The 19,144-nt window shown below is 33.1% G+C and overlaps 3 protein-coding genes across 5 annotated transcripts; 2 read left to right on the top strand and 1 right to left on the bottom strand.

Annotated features, from left to right (window-relative positions):
• The first annotated feature begins 134 nt into the window (after nucleotides 1-134).
• On the top strand, nucleotides 135-2,275 carry LOC116766316 (TIP41-like protein). Its single transcript, XM_032656138.2, has 6 exons — nucleotides 135-316; nucleotides 390-547; nucleotides 624-803; nucleotides 1,069-1,282; nucleotides 1,432-1,590; nucleotides 1,941-2,275. The coding sequence occupies exons 1-6, from the start codon at nucleotides 302-304 to the stop codon at nucleotides 2,040-2,042; spliced, it is 828 nt and encodes a 275-aa protein (XP_032512029.2). The 5' UTR covers nucleotides 135-301; the 3' UTR covers nucleotides 2,043-2,275.
• A 512-nt stretch (nucleotides 2,276-2,787) lies between these two features.
• On the top strand, nucleotides 2,788-10,658 carry LOC116778674 (uncharacterized). 3 transcript variants are annotated; one of them, XM_061522805.1, is made up of 10 exons: nucleotides 2,788-2,910; nucleotides 7,262-7,481; nucleotides 7,601-7,731; nucleotides 7,921-8,172; nucleotides 8,426-8,585; nucleotides 9,030-9,208; nucleotides 9,324-9,492; nucleotides 9,674-9,982; nucleotides 10,051-10,220; nucleotides 10,293-10,658. In XM_061522805.1, the coding sequence occupies exons 1-10, from the start codon at nucleotides 2,856-2,858 to the stop codon at nucleotides 10,541-10,543; spliced, it is 1,896 nt and encodes a 631-aa protein (XP_061378789.1). In that variant the 5' UTR covers nucleotides 2,788-2,855; the 3' UTR covers nucleotides 10,544-10,658. The 3 variants fall into 3 exon arrangements, with proteins under 3 accessions (XP_061378789.1, XP_061378790.1, XP_061378791.1); XM_061522806.1 differs by lacking the exon at nucleotides 2,788-2,910 and adding an exon at nucleotides 5,405-7,190; XM_061522807.1 differs by lacking the exon at nucleotides 2,788-2,910 and adding an exon at nucleotides 5,408-6,766.
• A 278-nt stretch (nucleotides 10,659-10,936) lies between these two features.
• On the bottom strand, nucleotides 10,937-18,568 carry LOC116766412 (circadian clock-controlled protein daywake-like). The gene is made up of 5 exons (XM_061522808.1): nucleotides 18,408-18,568; nucleotides 13,742-13,970; nucleotides 12,898-13,034; nucleotides 11,679-11,828; nucleotides 10,937-11,193 (listed from the first exon to the last, which is right to left on the bottom strand). The coding sequence occupies exons 1-5, from the start codon at nucleotides 18,544-18,546 to the stop codon at nucleotides 11,027-11,029; spliced, it is 822 nt and encodes a 273-aa protein (XP_061378792.1). The 5' UTR covers nucleotides 18,547-18,568; the 3' UTR covers nucleotides 10,937-11,026.
• Nucleotides 18,569-19,144: the final 576 nt, after the last annotated feature.

Here is a 19,144-nt window from a genome sequence, read left to right as displayed (position 1 = left end):
ATATTAGTCATTTATAGATAAGTGTCAATTTTATATTTTCAAATATCTAGATTCTAGAGCATAAAATATTAATTTATATAAATGACAACATTTTTTGTTTTGTCTGTCTCATTCATAATACAGCTGTCACTTCTGAAGAGAGTACACTTACAGATCAACAAAATTGGTTATATGCTATTTTCATTTTGTGTTTAGCATTTATTTATTATATATAGTGCTGATGAGTTAATGAAAAAATTATAATAATATTAAAAACTATTAAACGGAATCGCGAATACTTATAACACGGTGTTATTTCAAGATGCTTGAAGTTACGGTAATTAATAATATAAAGAGTATTTTATCAGTTACCTATATTTTTTTATATTTTATTTTATAAACTCTTTCAGGACGACTCGGTTGATGCTGGTCGTTATACTGTTAATGCAAAATCTATAGATTTTGGACCGTGGCACATATCGTACAACATAAGCTGTATTTTGCCCAGTGTATGTTCCACCAAAGTTGTTTGCGAGCGAGATGACGATCAGTTCTGTCAGTTTTGTATGTGAGTAGGTTGTATACCTTGCAATTTAAAACGTATCATACTCATTATATCCTATATAAATATTTTCCATTTCCAGATACTGTAAACAGTTAAGCATTCCACACTTTCCAGATATGGTATTTCCTAAGAATATTCTGTCTTTGTCACACAAGCATGGAAGCAGGATACATTTTGAGCCTCTGGATGCTTTACGTAGAGTATCCTGTCGTACTGAGGCTATTGAAGTGGCTTGTGCGGAGGCTTGGCAAGAGGCTAGGTTTGTTATGATATTATATACAAATATTTATATTCCTTTTTCGACATAATAAACTTATTTTAGTTAATAGCATTCCATTTTTAAATATAATCTTTAATTATACTTAATGCAGAAGAAAGTATGCTTGCTTTAAAAAAAAGTTACTGTACTCTTTGTGTTAACAAGTAATAAACATCACCCACATTAACAACATTCCTGATATATTTGAATCTGTATGGGAAATTGTTAGATGGTTAAAAAATATTTCTGTATATATCTATTTCAGACCTGATGCAGAGAAGGCTAAGAAAACTTTTGACTGGACATTTTCGACAGATTACAAAGGAACCTTGTCGGACGACATCATCATCCAACCAACCGATGAGATGATCAACATAGAGCTTTTGAAACGCAGGGATCAGATACTCTTCTATCACGATCTCACCCTGTTTGAGGATGAACTGCACGATCATGGTATTTCAAAGCTGTCCGTTAAAATCGTAAGTGACAAGTAACACTCAAAGAATTTGTCAAATAGTTAAATACACTTAAATCTTTTCATCATAAAGATGTCATTTTTATTTCTATCTTAAGCTCCTTATAAGTCTCAGAAACTAAGTTCTATTGACACCATTTGGTAAATTTTCAGAGAGTGATGCCAACATGCTGGTATGTCCTTCTAAGACATTTCCTCCGAGTGGATGAAGTGTTGGTCCGAGCTCAGGAAACGAGAATGTTTCACATGTTAAATTCAGATTATGTCCTTAGAGAATACACCCTCAGGGAGGCGAGATCTCATGAAATAAAAGTATGAAAAATAATCTTTATTTAAGCTTATTTAATGGTGACATCTGTAAGAATACATTTTTTTTTTTTGGTAGATTATTGAGCTCAGCCAGGATTTAAATTTTTTTTGCCGTTACAATAAGGTTTTATATTATGTTGTATGAAAAGTTGTTTTAGGTTAGGTCCGTGGAATCTGACTTTCAGGTGTAACACAAGGCTATAAAATTGCTTGTGGTCCATGAAGTAAATGAAAAAATACTTACCTCTCTATTATTTTGAACCAATTTGGTAGACGATTCAGCCAAAATATGCTTATAGTGAATATGTGTGGAAAAATTATATAATTTTGATGGCATTTTGTTTTTGTTGCAGTTGAACGTTTATCAAATGAAGGAAGCCGATGATGTCATACCATACCTGCCAATGAAAACTAGGACTATGGAGAAATTAGTTGTTAATACGAAGTCCGACTGATTGTGGTGTGTCCGTGTAGCCGTATGTGTAAATGTCTAACCAGTTATAGAGGTTTTGGTAAATTCGATGTCATTTTATTTATTTCACCTCAAATGCTCAATGAAAGAAATGTGTTGTAATTTTTTTTTTTATGTGATCATTTGAAAGGAAATTTGTTAATTTTGTAAGTAAAAATAAATTGAATATGTCCCGGATGAGCTTAACGCGTCTGGAACATAGATAACTAGCATTTATTTTTGTTTGCTGATATTGTTTTATTCACCAGAAATAGTTTCTTTGTGTCTATTTTTGTTTATTGTCTCCTGTTCTAAGATTTTCTGTTTTTTTGCACGACCCGGTTAGTTTCAGCCTATGTCTTCACAACATATGCATACGAGGCAGTGTTTGTTGTGGTATTATAATAATGATTATCGAATAGCTTCAGAAGCCCTCCACCGGGACAAGTAATTTTTTTTTTTTAAATGGTTTGTTAATACAAATGAACTAAATCTCTAAAAGTGTCAGTGGAAGTTCCATCAAAATCTGTCCGTCCTTTCAAAGCTTGGTAGGAACAAACAACCGGACAAAATTTTAATTTTTTTTTTTTGACATCTGTACCGTATGCACATACTACATACATGGCCTCAGTCGATCGTTTTATTCCTACATTCTTATGTACGTCATTTTTTTATTCTGTGATTTCTCAAATTCTGTTTTCTGCTCGGATGCTGGTTATCTCGTCGCATTATGTATTTCTTTTATATTAAAGACTGCAAACCAGCAGATGGCCTGCTTGATGGAAGGTAGTCACCGTCGCCCAAAGACTTCTTCAACATGAGAGATGTTGCGGATGCGTTGCCGACCTTGATTGTCGAGGAAGGGGGAACGGGTAACTGGCTCTCTCACTCATCGGAGGAAACGCAGTGAAAGGGTTGCACCTCCCTGGTCGAGTTAACTCTATCACCCATTAAGATCATCTTTGGATGTTCGAAGTCGCTTTTTAATTTATATTTAAATTTTCCATGGTGCTTAAGTTATATTTGAATGAGTCGGACTTAGCTAACGTAAGAAAAAATCTGGAGATCAATTGAAATCTGAATGTTAACTTCAGTACAGTATAGACGGTTAAGAACTTTTTTATGTTGTTTCAATGAAACTAATATTTTTCACACATCTGGTCTGCCCGTGATCACGGTGGCTGCAAAGTAACCAAAACGTCGGGAGTATGTAGTTTAAAAAAAAAATTACACGTAGTATAATTCGGAAAAATGTTAGTTTCATTTAAATGAATGCTCGCGTAAGTCTTAGATTTTATTTTTAATGTTGTTTCGATGAGGTTGCTGTTATTAAAAAACTTTTGCTAGAGTGTCAATACAAACATCTGTAACAGCAGAGTATTGAATTTCCAGTGGTAGTAGACTCCTGGATGTTCTGGTACGAGATGGACTTTCCCACCACCCGTTATCTTACTAAAGCTGTGTCCCGCAACAACTAACCTTGATTTTGAGGACAGAGATGAGGGTGCCACGAATCATTCTGTTGTCTATGAATAAGAGTAGAAAAAAGTTAAGAAACAATTAGTTACGGTAAAACGATTAGAAACTTATAAAACGCGGCTGTTAGTTATTGATGACGTTTATTTTATGTTGGTTATCTTTTAATTAGGATCTCATGTACGAAAGCAAAAAAAAAAATTCATATTCTATTTTTTGTTTCGTGACGACATCTAACCATCGAGTGCATAAAACAGGTATCCCAAGTTCAAGGTGTTTGAAATTCAACCTCGAAAGGTTAACTCGAGTTGAGTTTAAATTAAAACACAATTTATGTTGAGTGTAGAGATTAGTAACACGTGCTTCCAATGTCAAACGCATTCCGTTTAAATGTCAGATGCGTTCAATGTCAATGTCAAAATACTGGTATTGATAAGATCATAATTATTAGAAGTCAAAAATGTGGCTCGTTATCGGTAAGATAAACGCGTAGAATGGGGGGGGGGGGTTCAATGGATCAAGTGATCAAAAAGTGTCGGCTTAGAATTTTCCATTTGTATAGGACTCCAGCACCCTCTATATCATTATTTCAATCAAAACAATTTCTAAACTTTATGACGCCTTGAACCCCGGACGCCAATAGTAAGAGGGCTTCTGGGTGGTTACAGTAATCTTAAAGTAAAAAGGTATTCAGCCATTTTCGATCTTATCCCGAGGATCAACAACTTTGTTCCATACTTTAGCTTAGTAAACATACCAATGAGCTTTCGACGTAATTCCTAAAAAGTGGTTTGTCAGAATAGAGAAGCTGTGTTCTGATTATTTAGAGCTTTTTTAAACCGATGTCAGATATTGAGGCATTCGGGTTCTTGGTTCTATATTAGCTTTAAAGTGAGTGAAGTGAGTCATTATCAAAACTAGTACCAAGAAGCTCGTATTCAGACCCTATACCTAATGTTATATAAAATAACATTATACAATATCTTATTTATGACGTCTAATACATCCACTCACGTGTTACAACTACAACTTTACTTCTACAATTGTAAAATAAAAAGTAGGTACTTAAAAGGCTCGCCTTTTATTGTAATAAACCTTCTTGTTAAACTCTGCTTGACATTTAGCACATGATATGATTACAGAGCATATTTGTATCTCTTTAGTGGTAATGCAACTTAAGATGTCTAGATATTAAAGAATTTGCAGTAAAATAATGTTATATGCAGGAAAATATACTATTTGTGTTCAATTTAATGATGCTTAAAGCTAAATACTAATTGGCTAACAACTTTCTATGTTTGTGACTGTGTTCCATCTACACCAATCACCGTTGATGCGCTTACATTTACAACCAATGGAAACATTGCTACAGATTTGAGCAATATTTCAGTTGACTACAAGCTAATTTCAGCAGAAACGTTGTTGGCTATTATGACGAATAACGATAGCGTATGTAATATTTTAATCAGTGTGACCTTAACGGCTAGTATAACATAAACTCCGTATATCTGATTTCAGCGACAGCTAACTAATATTAATAGTAAGAACCGTTTTATCTGGATTTAAACAATTTTATCACAATTAATTATAGTGATAATTGGCCATTATGAAACTTTATCTTTTATCTTTAAAATTATCTGGGACCTTATACAAGCGATATAATTCCGTTTTGTTCGGATGTCCACATCTTTATATCCTTATTTTAATTAAATTATTTTTATTTAGTAAATTCTTGACGGAAACAATCTCGAGGAATGAAGATGCTCCTGGGTAACTAGTTACTTTATAACTGTTAGGTTCCAAAATACTTAAACGAACGTTTCTTCTATTGACGTAAGAGACGAAACCTCTTAGCATTCAATGGATTCACCGTGCGGGGTGCCAGGTCCATCGCGTTGCAAGGAGAGGAGCTTCAACAGTGCCTGGGACTTGCGACCCAGGTGTAGGTTTAAGATGCCCCTATGTAGCGTGCGTTAAACGCTCAACTCCACTAACAAGCTCCTCTCCCTACCAAACCAAATTTGAAAAGAACCTACTAGGGCTGTCGTCGAAGTCCGTTCCAAGAATGAATTGATGTGAGTTCTGCACAGGCCCAAGTCTTTTAGTAGGTTGTAGAGAGATTTAGCCGTTACACCTCTTGCTCCCACTTCTATCGCCTATAAATCCACGACTAACCTATTTCGAGTGAGTTCATTAGTGAGCTCGTAATATTTGTTGACCTTGATGGTATGGTCTTTGGGGATGTTGATATCCCAAGGAAGCGTAAACTCTATCATGACAACGCACTTTAAAATTCGCGAATATAAAAATATATCGGGTCTGGAGGCCGACGCACAAATATCTCTGGGATTTTATATTGCTTCTTATACGTATCCATCATTATAATCCAATTCGAAGTCGCTTTAAGAATGGAGTAAGGCTTGACGTTTGATTTTATAGTCCTAGTGTCCTCTCTCACAAAACCTACTGATCGCTCGTTTGTGGTTATTTCCCTTTGCACTCTGACTACCGAAAGACTAACCGCTTCACGTATGATTTCTAGAACCGGTACGACGCGAGTATTGACCGCTATCCAGGAGTTCCTTACATCGGATTAACAAATGCCTAGCAGTTCCAACTGCCTTCTCACAGACATAGCAAGTCTTTTCGGTACCTTTACCCCATCTTACTAAATTACTCTGATCTGGGAGAGTCATTTGGAACGCATTGAGATAGAATTTTATTAATGCTGGCCACCAATCATGGATTAAGGAGCGCCATTTTAGTGCTAATGGGATGCAAAAATGTCCTATATCTAACCACTCGTTCTGCATTTCTAAACTCATTGCATGGATCTTATATTTATCATTCTCGTCTTGCCGACTAAAAGACTTCAATATATCCGTATCTTGGACTTTCTTACTTGATCCTAACCCTACTCTGTTACTTTGTACTCCTACCATAAACTGATGTGGAATTGAAGCCTTGACTCTAGCTCTGGGGCATCTTTGTCTTTTGGGAGCGATGTGACGACGTCATCATGGGATTTCCCCAGGATGTATCTCTTGGAAACTCTCAGATGTTTTAGAGCTCCGAAGGCCTTTTTAGACTCAACCCAAAACTATTGCGATCCCTGAATATATCCGATGACTCAGCCGTTAGCGCGAGCCCGAGCCACAACTTTAACATCTTTATGACGCCTGCATTTAACTTTGACAAAAGGGTTTTACTAAAATCATAGACGAGGAAAGGCCAATTTAAACGTAAGGTTAGGTAATTGTCGTAGATCTAAGCTTTTTTAACGTTACTGATCTGTTGGCTATCTACCTTGTTTAGATCGTTTGAAAAGCTATCTACTATATACTTACTGAAAAAAAATATGGAAGAAATGTTAACAGAAATAAACCAGAACATCTGAAATAGAATTTAAAAACAAAATTTTTATACTGTTGTAAAATAAAAACCGACAGTCCGATAAAATGATTTAAATTTAATCAATCTTTTATACAAAATATATCAAAGATTGTTTAAATACATTATATTGTCATATTATACATAGATACATGTAATGTTTGAACTCGAGCAATGGTTGTGTGCTGTGTCGGATGATCCTTGGCGTCTAGTTTGTTGTGTAACCGAAAAATACATTATTTTCTAATGGGATATAAAATTGTTTTAGGCTTTTTAATAATCTGTGGTAATATTATAGTGGTTTTTTCGTAAATCTTTCACGTGGATATCTGTTTTTGAGTCTTTATTGTGTTTTAGATGTATTATTAATCGGGGAAACGGTAAATGTGATCAAACTTCAATTCGAACATAAATTAATAGCCCAAAATGGCCTTGCATGGCCACCAATGGTGAAAGTGGCTGTAGGGAACGAAGCTTTGATAAAGCTCAAAACCAGTGTCGAGGGGCAATCATCATGCGTCGTGAGAAGCCCTAGAGGTCAGGAGTTTGATATATTCAATACTCCTCCTAGTGACAAGTTAGTAATAGGAACAGAGTTTAAGATTTTACATTCATACAATTCCCTACAACATCAAGATAAATTACTTATTTCAATGTAATTATTATCCATAAACGTGGCTTCAAATACTTTCAAAGGTATGAGAGGTGGTCGGACGGTTGTGGTGTCAGGATTAAAGACGTGAGATCCGAAGATCTAGGCAGATGGCGCCTCAGTTCCACCAGAGGGAACAACTCCTTGACAGGATGGAGTGAATTGCATGTACTTGGTACGCATTGCCTTATAAATTACATACTATTTTTATATAAAATTTTATCGAATTTACGAATTTTTTTTTCATATCACCGAGAATTTTACAAATTTACATTTAGATAAAAAATTTTGGTATCTACAAAAGCTTCGGTAATTTTAACTTCCTGTGGAAAGATTCTGCAATATTTTATTCATTTGTGAACAGAGGATACTACACGTTACGACGCCCCTCCGATATCACTCCAGGATGGGGCTCAGGCCAAAGTCGAGTTGTCGTCATTGGACAACTCCTACTGTGTGGTCGCTAAGCCGTTTTCGGATAGTTCATTGGTACCTGGAAAGTGTAGTGTAACTTTGGACCGAACAACCAGAGCGGTCCAGGGTAATTGGCAGGTATACTTGGGCTTACCAGGACAAGTTTCCGAGTTGCAAACAAATCGACACGTGACAGTCCACAGTAAGGATTACTTGTGTTTTTATTTTGAAATTCCTTTATTTAAAGATGGTTTTAACGTTAAAGCTTTTATTTAATTTTATATGTGTGAACTGTTACTTTTTTTGTCTGTACATATATTGGTATAGAAGTCGAATGATCAGCTGGCTTTAGTTTTTTAAGATGCTGATATTGAGTCATCATTAGTAGAGGATATTTTAAAACATTCCATGTATCACGCCACGAGGTCGTTACCTTAAGACCATTATTGTTATAGCCGAACGTCTGGATGTCGGATATGTGCATGCGAATAAAAAAATACATTTGTATTGCAACATATTGAATAGCGATAAGGAAATAACGTTCTGCAGATTCCAGAAAGCGTCCAACATGTACGGATTCAACGTCGTGGACGGTTTGAGCGACGGAACTCATAGGTAAAATACGAATGTACTCACTTGTAAATGTGAATTCAATGAGGTTAAATTTTTTGGAACGATACGTCCTATCGAGTCACTAATAACCTTGTATTTTGGTTTGTCATTGAACTTATGGGTAATATTATTACTTATTTTTCAACCATACATGCATATCACATATAAAAATATTTTTTGTGACAATTTTTAAAGATACAATGTTATAATCTATATACTACAAAATATAAATAGCTCGTATCAGAATTTTAGGTTTATCTAGAATATTTTTCTAACGTGAACCACAGATAATTTTTCATAAATCGTATTTAAATTACGATGAGATAGTCATATATCTCTTGTAGTATTATCATAAAAATGTAGAATAAAATAAAGTATAAAGACTTTATGTACACTACTTTGTATATAAAGTGTATCTGAGGCTTCAGATTATTTATTTATGTATAGCTACTATGGTGAAGGGTTCGCGCTCAAACAGTGTGGGATGACAATTGAAAGCCCAAAAAGGCAAGACTACGGATCGTGGAGGTGTTCTGTTGGGGTTCAGATGTTGGTTGGTACAGTGATGCAGCCACAGACGCCGATGCAGGCGCTAATAAGCGTACCAGTACCGAAAACTCTTAACTGTAAGTAAGGCGTATCCAAGGTCAACGTCGGGTCGTCCTACGTAACGTTCATAACACATGCTTTAGACGAGTATTTGTTATGTGAAAGCTAATATATAAATTCAAATAATTACAGCGGTTGCGAATGCTGACGATAAAGAATTGATGTCGGTGTTTGTGACGGTCGACTCTCCTTTTACAATATCTTGTCACGCGGAAGTATCCCTGAACTATTGCTGGTTCCAGCACCCCAATGGGACTCAGTTTACTCCTGTGGCGTCTGAGGGTGCTGGTCAGTTGTTTTGGTAGGGATATTTATCTTATAGCTTAAAACCTAATCTAGCAGTATGTTGGTCGGGTCCCTCAATTTATGAAGAATTTTTTAAATATATCGAAGTTAGAATATGTTATATGTTTGAGATAGGAATATGCCGTCAATAGATTTCTTTGGATATACTGGAAAGTAAACAAAAAAATGTCTTTCAGGTATACAGGTCAGGGTTTGGATTTAGGAGACTGTGGTGTCACTTTTGCTCACGCCAATTCATCGGATTCTGGTATTTGGAAATGCTATATGGGTCCTCGTGGAACTGCTGGTATTGAAATGACTGACAAAGTTCAGGTCAGAGTAACTGGACCCTTGGCTGCCAACAAACAGAGGGTTTCTGTCTCTGTTGGAGACAGTGCCACGTTGTATTGTCATACAGCTAACGGCAGGAGAGCTTTGAATTACTGTAGATTCCTGTCGCCAAAATTTCTAGGACTAAGTGTCGACGAGACAGTTACAAAGAACAAGTAATTTTACTATTTAACTATTACTGTAGCAAACTGTAGTAACTATTACTGTAGCAAATACATTACAGAGCTATCCTGGATCGGTTTTACTTCACACCAAACAGAAGCATCGATGTGGGAGATTGTTCCTTAAATATAATATCAGTCCAAGAGGAAGATGTCGGTGAATGGACCTGTGCTGCAGTTGTCGACGGGGAGGTCCTTGAATCCAGGGACACAGTAACTCTGTACATTGGAGGTAGTCATAACGAATCCATGGAGAATTTACGCTTCATGATTTGTAAAATTTTAATAGACATCACATTTCCAGATCAATCATATCCCTTGTACCAGGCTGGTCTCATTGGGACGGCGGTTGGGGTTGCCGTTCTGGTGTTCGTGTTTATTGGTTTTATGGGCTATAAGCGCGGATGGTATCAATTGCTTGGTCTGCGCCCTGCTCGTCAAGACAGTAGCGCCTTTTCTGAAGCCCCAGTAACCTTTAGCACTCGCAGTCGCTCGTTGACATCCACAACCTTAAGCAGCTGTAGTTCCGAGGATAGCGCAGTTCAGAGGCAATGAATGAGTCTCTCTTATAAGGCTCGCATTTTTACATTAACTGTCTCTTGATGATTTTATAGAGTTATAGATAATATGTAATACTGTGATTCAGTAAATATATATTTTTTAATAAAAAGTGTTTTTTTTTTTTATAAAATTATGCAGCACTTTCATTTTTTTTTATTTTCATCGACCTGGGAATCGATATTTATTTAATTTCAGTATCTTTATTATTTTATAATCAATTTTATGAATAAAATTGCTATGTTTTTTTGAACTGACAAAACATTGTTATAAACTAAGACTTCTTTTTAATGTAGGCATGTATTAAATAATTTTCTTTCACAACCTTGACTTTATTGAAGTTTTATTTGCCATCTGCCGTTTATTCATAAAAATGTAAAGTAAAAACAATTGTCCGTATATAATATTTTTATTAAATTTATAATAATAATTTACGACTGACAGATAAATGACATTTAACTGGTTTATATTAAATAAAAATCAATGTTTTTCATCATATCCGTGTATGATCTGTTGAATAGTTACTTTCGAGAAGAATTTATTGATGCTCTTGATGATAGTCTTGACGATTTGTTTGATAGCTGGCGGTGCGAGGTCGTCCATCAACTGCCGCCAGTTCTCGTTGGCGAATTTCAATGTAGTTTCAGCTGTGAAAGGATTAAATGTGATACATAGTATAATGGATTAACAGAAAATTAAAAAAAACAAGAGTAATTACGAACCAAACTGCTTACAGAATAGGATTGAAACAAGTCTTTAAAATACATACTGTATGTCCTTTTTAAAAACACACTCTGTGATTAAATTAAGTTTCTTCGGCCTGTAATGATCTAGTTATTTATCTTTTGATGTTATGGTCTAAGCCAGGCTTATTAAAAATAAGAGTAAATTGTAATGGTATAACACATACGAATAAAAAACATGCTTGTTAATTTTTAACACGGGTAATTTATATTATTTAAAGGTCTAACGAGCGGCTCTTGTTGTTTGAAGTCTAAGATTGATGTCTATATTTATTTAAAATAACTATCCGTTATAGTAATTTCATTGTAAAAACTGGCTTTAACATGATTTAATTAGTAAGAACACTATCGTATTTGAAAAAATCGTATTTAAGTGTATTTATGATTACCGAGTTGCTTGTTCCCGTCGAACAAGTTCTTGAGGTCTATCTTCGTTGTTGTGATGTCGTACTTGTAATTTGGTGCCACAAGTTTGAAATGCGTGCCCTTATCGTCCTTCACGTGGCTCAGGTTACTGTTGATTTGGACTTCGATGCCGTCTGCAGATATTTAACAATCGCATGTTTTATAACGTTCTCTCGATATTATCTTAATTACTTCTGTGATGGTGTCCGCTCACAGATACTTAATCACATATTATTCATATATTTTGATGTTAAGTTAATGTTAAATGTGAGTTGAAATTGCATTGATTATTATAAATGTTATAGTGTATCAATATATTATGTATATATATTTAAATTAATATACATTTATCGATTTAAATTCAATAATCGTTATGTATATATAATTTTTTATATAACATTTATTAATTTTAGATTTTATTTATAGAAGAGTTAATTTTATTTACAAATCTATACCCATAACCAAGTTCAAGTTGGACCTGTAAATCACCATATTGTGCAAAATGTAATCAAAACATACTCGCAGCTTTCCTAACATATTCGAGTCTTAAAAAACAAGCGACACTTACGTCAAAATACACAAATATATTGAATTTAATAATTTAAAACAAAGCAAATGAAAAATGTGAGAAGAGGCCTTTATTCAGCAGTGGGCTTCGATAGACTGATGATGATGATGATGATGAAATGAAACATTTTATCTCTCACAGATTGTAAGATTGAAAAGAAATTACAACGAGATGCCGAAAATTGTCTGCAAAATACTAACGTATTTAAAGAGATTATACAGTATGGTTCTGCTGTTGTCTTGTTCCGTGGAACTGTTGCAAACTAGTTTTATCACCGTACATAGTTGTGTATTTCATTTAACTGACTATTATAACTTAAATTCTAGTTTATGTTTAGAATAATCCATACCACCTTACATTGTGTTGAAAAGAATTTGGTTACATTGTTGTGTTAATTTAACTGCAGTTTAATTTGAATCATAATATGTTAGTGTGGATATCATGTATTTGATAATTAGTAGAGATTCCGTTATTCATTCAGTCTGTGTTTTTCTTTTAATTCGTTTGTTTTTAACGAAATATTATTAATAAAATCTTCATTAGGAAATTAGTTTTCATTGTACAAAATTAAAGCTGTGTTTAGTTACGTATTAATTAAATGTTAGGGATAGTTTTTGGCAATTTTTGTTGCTTACCACAGTCAATCAAAGCGTCGCCGTGACCTCTGATGGGGAGTATTAAAATCTGACCGTCAGCTTGGTACTGTGCTGTTAAACTTAAATTTCCTTTAACTTTAAGTTCAAATGATTCCTGCTTGTCACCCAGCTGCAGGCTACATGCAACAAAAAGTTAAAAAACCTTATCATACAGATCACTCTGTGTTATCTTCGGCATATTTTTTTGTTATTTACATTTCATGATTGCTAATTAATTTGCATACAATGCGTCTTCGAAGAATCAGATCTATTGATTGCAATCGATTTTCCACAAAGCGCAACCGCATACATAAATAAAATTAAATCAACACTAATTATGAAACTCATTATAATATCACTATATTATGTTTTATATTTTGTTATTTTGATGAATCAATTATAATACGTACATAATATATATATATATATATATAATGTATGTCTGGTAACTAACTAACTCACTAACTGTTAATGAATAATTAATGAGGATTTCGTTGAATAAAATCTTTGAAGCAATAAGACGTGACTGCCAGCTGAAAGAATATGTTTATGTGCATGATAGCTCAGTCTGTGAAGTGGTTAGGACCTAATATATTGAAAGGATGTAGGTTCGGATCCTTTAATTTTTTTATCCCATATTGCTTTCTTGGTAGAGAGGAGCTTGAACGGTGGAACGTAAAGCGAGCTTTAAATAGGGGCCCCTAAACCTACACCTGGATTGTAAGTCCCAGGAACTGTTGAAGCTCCTCTCCTGCAACGTTATGGACCCAGAACAGTGAATCCATGGAATGCTGAGAGGTTTCGTGCTCTTATATGAAATTTAAATACAAAAAAGGTTACTAACTTAAAACCGGTCAGATCAATTTTGCTAAGGCCGTGCATCTGAGCGTCAGTGAATTTCAGCTTGAGTCCATTCCCGTCTATGATGATGTCGTTGAGATCCACTGGGTCTATGGAAGGCACGCCGTACTCCGGGATACCCTTGGTGAAGTGCGGAAGACATTCCAATATTTGTTCTTTCACGCATTCAGCGAATTTTGAATCATCTATATTGCACGGGTGGATGAAGGAGGCTAAGAAATAATTAATTGGGTTTATTAGAAAGTGTTATATAAAATGTATTATACATATATCGTAAAAGTATCATGTTTATATACAGCTCTTTAAATTTTGAAGTAAAATTATCAACAACGAAATAAAAAAATTGCTGAATTCTAAAATGTTCTGGCATTATAAATGAAAATAGACAAAAAATGTATTTTAGTTGAATGCTTTGTGTTGTAAGGGAATGGTATATTAATTTTAAAATATTTTAAAAAGGAGAAATTATGATTGAATATAAGAAAAGTATATGACAGCATCATCTGCATATGAGGAGATATTGCATTAGTATGCGAGAATTTCGTCCTGCAAATTAAGCTGTTGAGCAATCCCGGGACTAAATAATTACAAAAATTAAATAAGTATTTTAATCAGACATAAATTTTCCGGGACTCGACAAGAAATGCTCTTGACATGGAAAAAATTGAATAATTTGTAAATATTATGAGGAAAATTTATATAGACTTCTTCGTAATCTAGTCTTTTTTTATAGATTTATTAAAAAGAATGTTGCTAGTATCGGTATGTTGTCAAAATAATGTCCGTCTCTTTATTTTATTACGGCAATAAATCATGGAATTTTATTGAGAATTGATTAATATCTCCTTTACTAATATAAAATCATAGGACTTCGTAGAATAAATGTCTTTAATACTGTAATTCTCTTGTAAATTCAGATAGTTAACAAATAAATTCTATATAGAGCTAAATATACTGAGTAAGTTTTGTTTAGTTAAAACGAGTTGTTTAATTCACTTACTCATTTCGATAAAATTAATTCTAATCACACTTCCGAGAGTCATAATATCAATTGTGACATTGAAATTTTTAATACAAATATTTTTTGGTAAATATTTCTTACTGTATGGACATAAGGATCATACTATTCGGTGCATTCCTATTTTATCACACACCTGTATAATACTGTAATGTGAGAAGTTTTATTAATTAAAAACTGAACACGAGCCGTATGTAGTGTGGTCACACAAACTTGTGGTACGCATAATGACTCCGAAGACACCAAAATTACGATTGTAGCATAAGGCCATCCGTCCGTTTATAAGGTAAGTGGCATTTCTGTTGTGCATATAATACTTATTCTATTTCTGTGTCACAGACACGCATGCCGCCGAGACAATGCATCTATGGTAGCAAATTATAATAATTTACTTCGGATTATAGTGTAGGGATTTAGGTAAAAGCGAATTATATACAAAATAGCAAAAACGGAGTGTTGAATGTTATTAATATAAGTTAATTAAATCGATAAATCGATATACTTATCATGAATTTGATAAAAAGATACCAAGTTATCAGCTACTGATGACAGCTAAGTATTAAAAAATTCATGTCGTGTAGCGATCGATTTTACAACAATGTTGCTAATACTAACTACGTCCTACGTCCGTCAGCGTTTCTGTCTGTGTGTATGTTTGTCTCAGTTAATTTTTGAAACGGCTGGGCGGATTCGATGGTATTGTCACTGGAAGATAGCTGATGTAGGGAGGAGCGATGTAGGCTATATTAAAAATTGTCTTTAGTTTTATTGACACAAATATGTCATAAAAATACTAATTCCTGGAGAAGACAAACAAGACAAGACAAACACAAGACAAACCTTCTTATAAATGCTTGTTTCAATTATTTCTGTGATTATATATATATATATATATATATATATATAAATAGTATTCTGTACTACATATATATGTTTATATATATACATATATGTGTAGTACAGAATTTTTTTAAATGTATTTTTCCGTTATCATATAATAAATTAACTTTAATTATTTTCTATTCTATTAATACACGTTAGGTATCTTACACACGTATAATCAATTCTAATTGTAATTTAATGATGCATTTTCCTTTATTTCTTATATATAAATCGGTTTTCTTTTTATCTGTAAACTTGTTAGTCTGTGTTAGTCAATTGTTACCCCTTAAAGGCTATAACTAAAGGTTAGTTTATTGGATGTTTGGGATACTGAATAAGTTCTACCAGACTCTTGAATTTGAATAAGCATCAATCTGTTTTTGACTCCTATTTTTGTTCCTGAATTACAGAGCACTGCATAAAGAACGTCTGGCGAAGTCTCAATACGAATGATAGATGATACGGAAGGCTTAGTAATTGTTTAAACTGCAATGAAATACAATATCAATAAACAAAATAACTATCGATATTCTTAATAATGATTTTGAAGATTTATATAGAATTAAAGTAATTTTGATTGTTTCTTACACTACTGATAAAAAAACATGTTTACTGTTCAGTAGTAGGTGCTGTTAAATTCGGTCTTTCATCGTTTTGTTGCTTATGTTCACATAAAATACAACTAAGTTCGATTAAATGTTTTTTTTTTTTCAAAAGACTTCATCCATATTGTTTCTCGGATGAACTGTTGGTAGGATGAAAAATTTTGTCGAATTACGCCAAAAAATCTTTTATAATTCTTAAAAAATCCTCAAAGTATAAACTTGAAGTATCGACACAATTAAATAAATATAATGACCGACTGAAATGAAACTAAGCCTTTTCGGATATGCTACTAGATTGATTGCTTCAGACAGGCATTCACCTCATCTGATCATAAGGTTGCTGTGAAGTTATCCGAACGTCGGGAAATTAAATAATAAAATTACATGTCTATCCAAAAACCTTCCATTTGAATTGTGTACTCGTGAAACACCAGTCGTTAATTAAAATAACAACGAACCCGTATCTCAAAGTTATATATTTCAAAGTCATATCCAGATCATATTAGTAATAATTTATTCCGAGAAAATACTTACGTGTTGTGAAATTATTATTCTTATATCTACTCATCTATTGTGTCCCGCCGGCCATCTTTGGCGGACAAACAATCTATACATCAAATAATACTAAACAGGTTTACATAAAAACATAGCTTGGAATATCGCAAGAAATAATACTATAAATATTCCTACGACTTTGAGAGTTCGTCAGGATATTTGAATGTTGATTTTTTTGTTCACGTAAAAATTACCGCACTGATTTAAAAAAAAAAAATCCAATAAGGATAACATACAGGTTATTTAAAAAACAATCGTATCGTTTACGAGGGAAAAATGACTTAACCGTCATTTTTGTATCAATTCGTATGACTCATAGAGCTGAGTTTTAGACACCCTGTTTATTTTTTTTGCATATATTATTCGTTTCTTTTAAAATAAGTAAATATAGTCGCTTGGTGTAGTTGGGAAATCGTAGCTATGAATACTTGATTGGAACATACATATGAAAAACGTTAAAACTGTAAGTGTTGAGTTGTCGACTTTAAGTACGAGTATTACTATATATATGCAGAACATCAGTCTTATTTGTTTTGTTATTTAAAAGACGGAAATTTAAGTTATCGCGGCTTCATCTGTCCTATCAATTTTTAATGCTCAGTGTTCGTAATGACTATTTATTATTTATTATTTATGCTTTAAATGCAGCTAATGGCACAAATGTTACTATTATAGCCATTATTAATATAAATTAAAAAAAAATTAAGAATTTTATAAATTTTGAATAGGTAGCAGTTATTATAAAATCTATTTAAATATTTCAGCTTTTAATTTGAAACTTTTACTCTTTTTTTTTTTTAAGTGAACAGACAAAAGACGAAAACTAAGCAGTGCTCAAACCAGATCTATTATAATCAATACTGTCCAACTACTAAGTTTCTTGTATGGTTGTATTGTTGACAATTAATATAGATAAATGATAATAATCAATTAAGTTATTATTAATTTACTCACAAAACATTATATACAACTGAAATGGTAATTCAACTGACATTCATAATGAAAAGTACATTTCAAATGACTCCAGAGTTTAAGGTGTTTATGTTCTCAACTTTTATAATAATAGTTAAAATTAAAGGTTTTATTATAACTATTTTATGATGAAAATAAACCCGACAAGTACGTGAGAATAAGCATCATTCTCTCTAAGGCTATGACCGGCGCTGAAACACTTCGTTCTTATACAATAGCTGTTAAGTGGCTACTATAGTGGACATTGGAAGCAATGGTTATTTTTTTTCATTTTCTTTGTATTGGACTGAAATTTTTCGTCGTCCATCCATTGAATGTTTTTGGGAGATGCCATTTGTCTATAGATCTTTAGTTAAGGGGGACACATAGATTTCTATTTATTTTATTTCGATAAAGAAATATAAACAATTTAATTTTAAAAGTTATATATTACAAATAATCATAATAATCGTAACATCAATAATATATATATATATATATATTATTGATGTTATGTTATATATATATATATATATATATATATATTTATAATAAACTTATCGCAATTATTCTTACATTTTAATTTATATTTTGTAATAGTTTAATTATAATAGATCTATAAAAAACTTATGACTTACGTAAGAAACCCTCTTCAGCTCTGGTGCTGTGTATTACGGAAAGGGCCACAAAAATAAAAAATGCCTTCATCTTGCACAGAAACTGACGATCGGACGAGAGTTGAGCACTGACTGTATGTCTCCTGGCGCCGAGCTTCATATTTATGACCGTCGCAGGTTCATGACCACGGCTTTTTTTTATGGCATTTTGATATGCATTGTATTGAGACTCTAAGGTTAGGGCAGTCGTTGCCGTTTGAGGAAAATTTTTAGTTTGAATAAAATTAAATAACAAAAATAAAATTCAAAACGATGAGGCTGTGATTGTTCCATGTTTAATAATAGCCACTATGGAGTGACAAAAAAAAAAATTATTTTCATTCAATAAGAAATGTCATCGTATAATTTTTTTTTTTTAAATTAAGTGAGACATCACTAATGGCCGCTTTATAAGTCGGAAGACTCTATGTTCAACGTTAACCGAGTGTATAATAGATTACGTTGTTTAATGTTTTTGTATGAACGTGATTCTGATTTTCCTTTTTATCTTATTGAATAATACTTACTGTAACAAACGTGATAATTTACGATAGTTATTAAGTACTTATCGCCTTCGATTGCTTTGTCCGCAATCATAGAAGTCTGAGTTTAATTAAGGAACATAGTTCTATTTCGTTTATGTGTGTAAAGCCTTTCAATAACAATTTTTACAGGGATTTGAGTAAAACGATGACTAAAATTCACAAATTTTGTTCCGT

The sequence above is a fragment of the Danaus plexippus genome, chromosome 15, assembly GCF_018135715.1.
Source record: "Danaus plexippus chromosome 15, MEX_DaPlex, whole genome shotgun sequence".
In the NCBI taxonomy this organism is placed as follows: domain Eukaryota; kingdom Metazoa; phylum Arthropoda; class Insecta; order Lepidoptera; family Nymphalidae; genus Danaus; species Danaus plexippus.
Note: the sequence above shows the minus strand (reverse complement) of the source record. Positions and strands in the feature narration are given on the sequence as shown.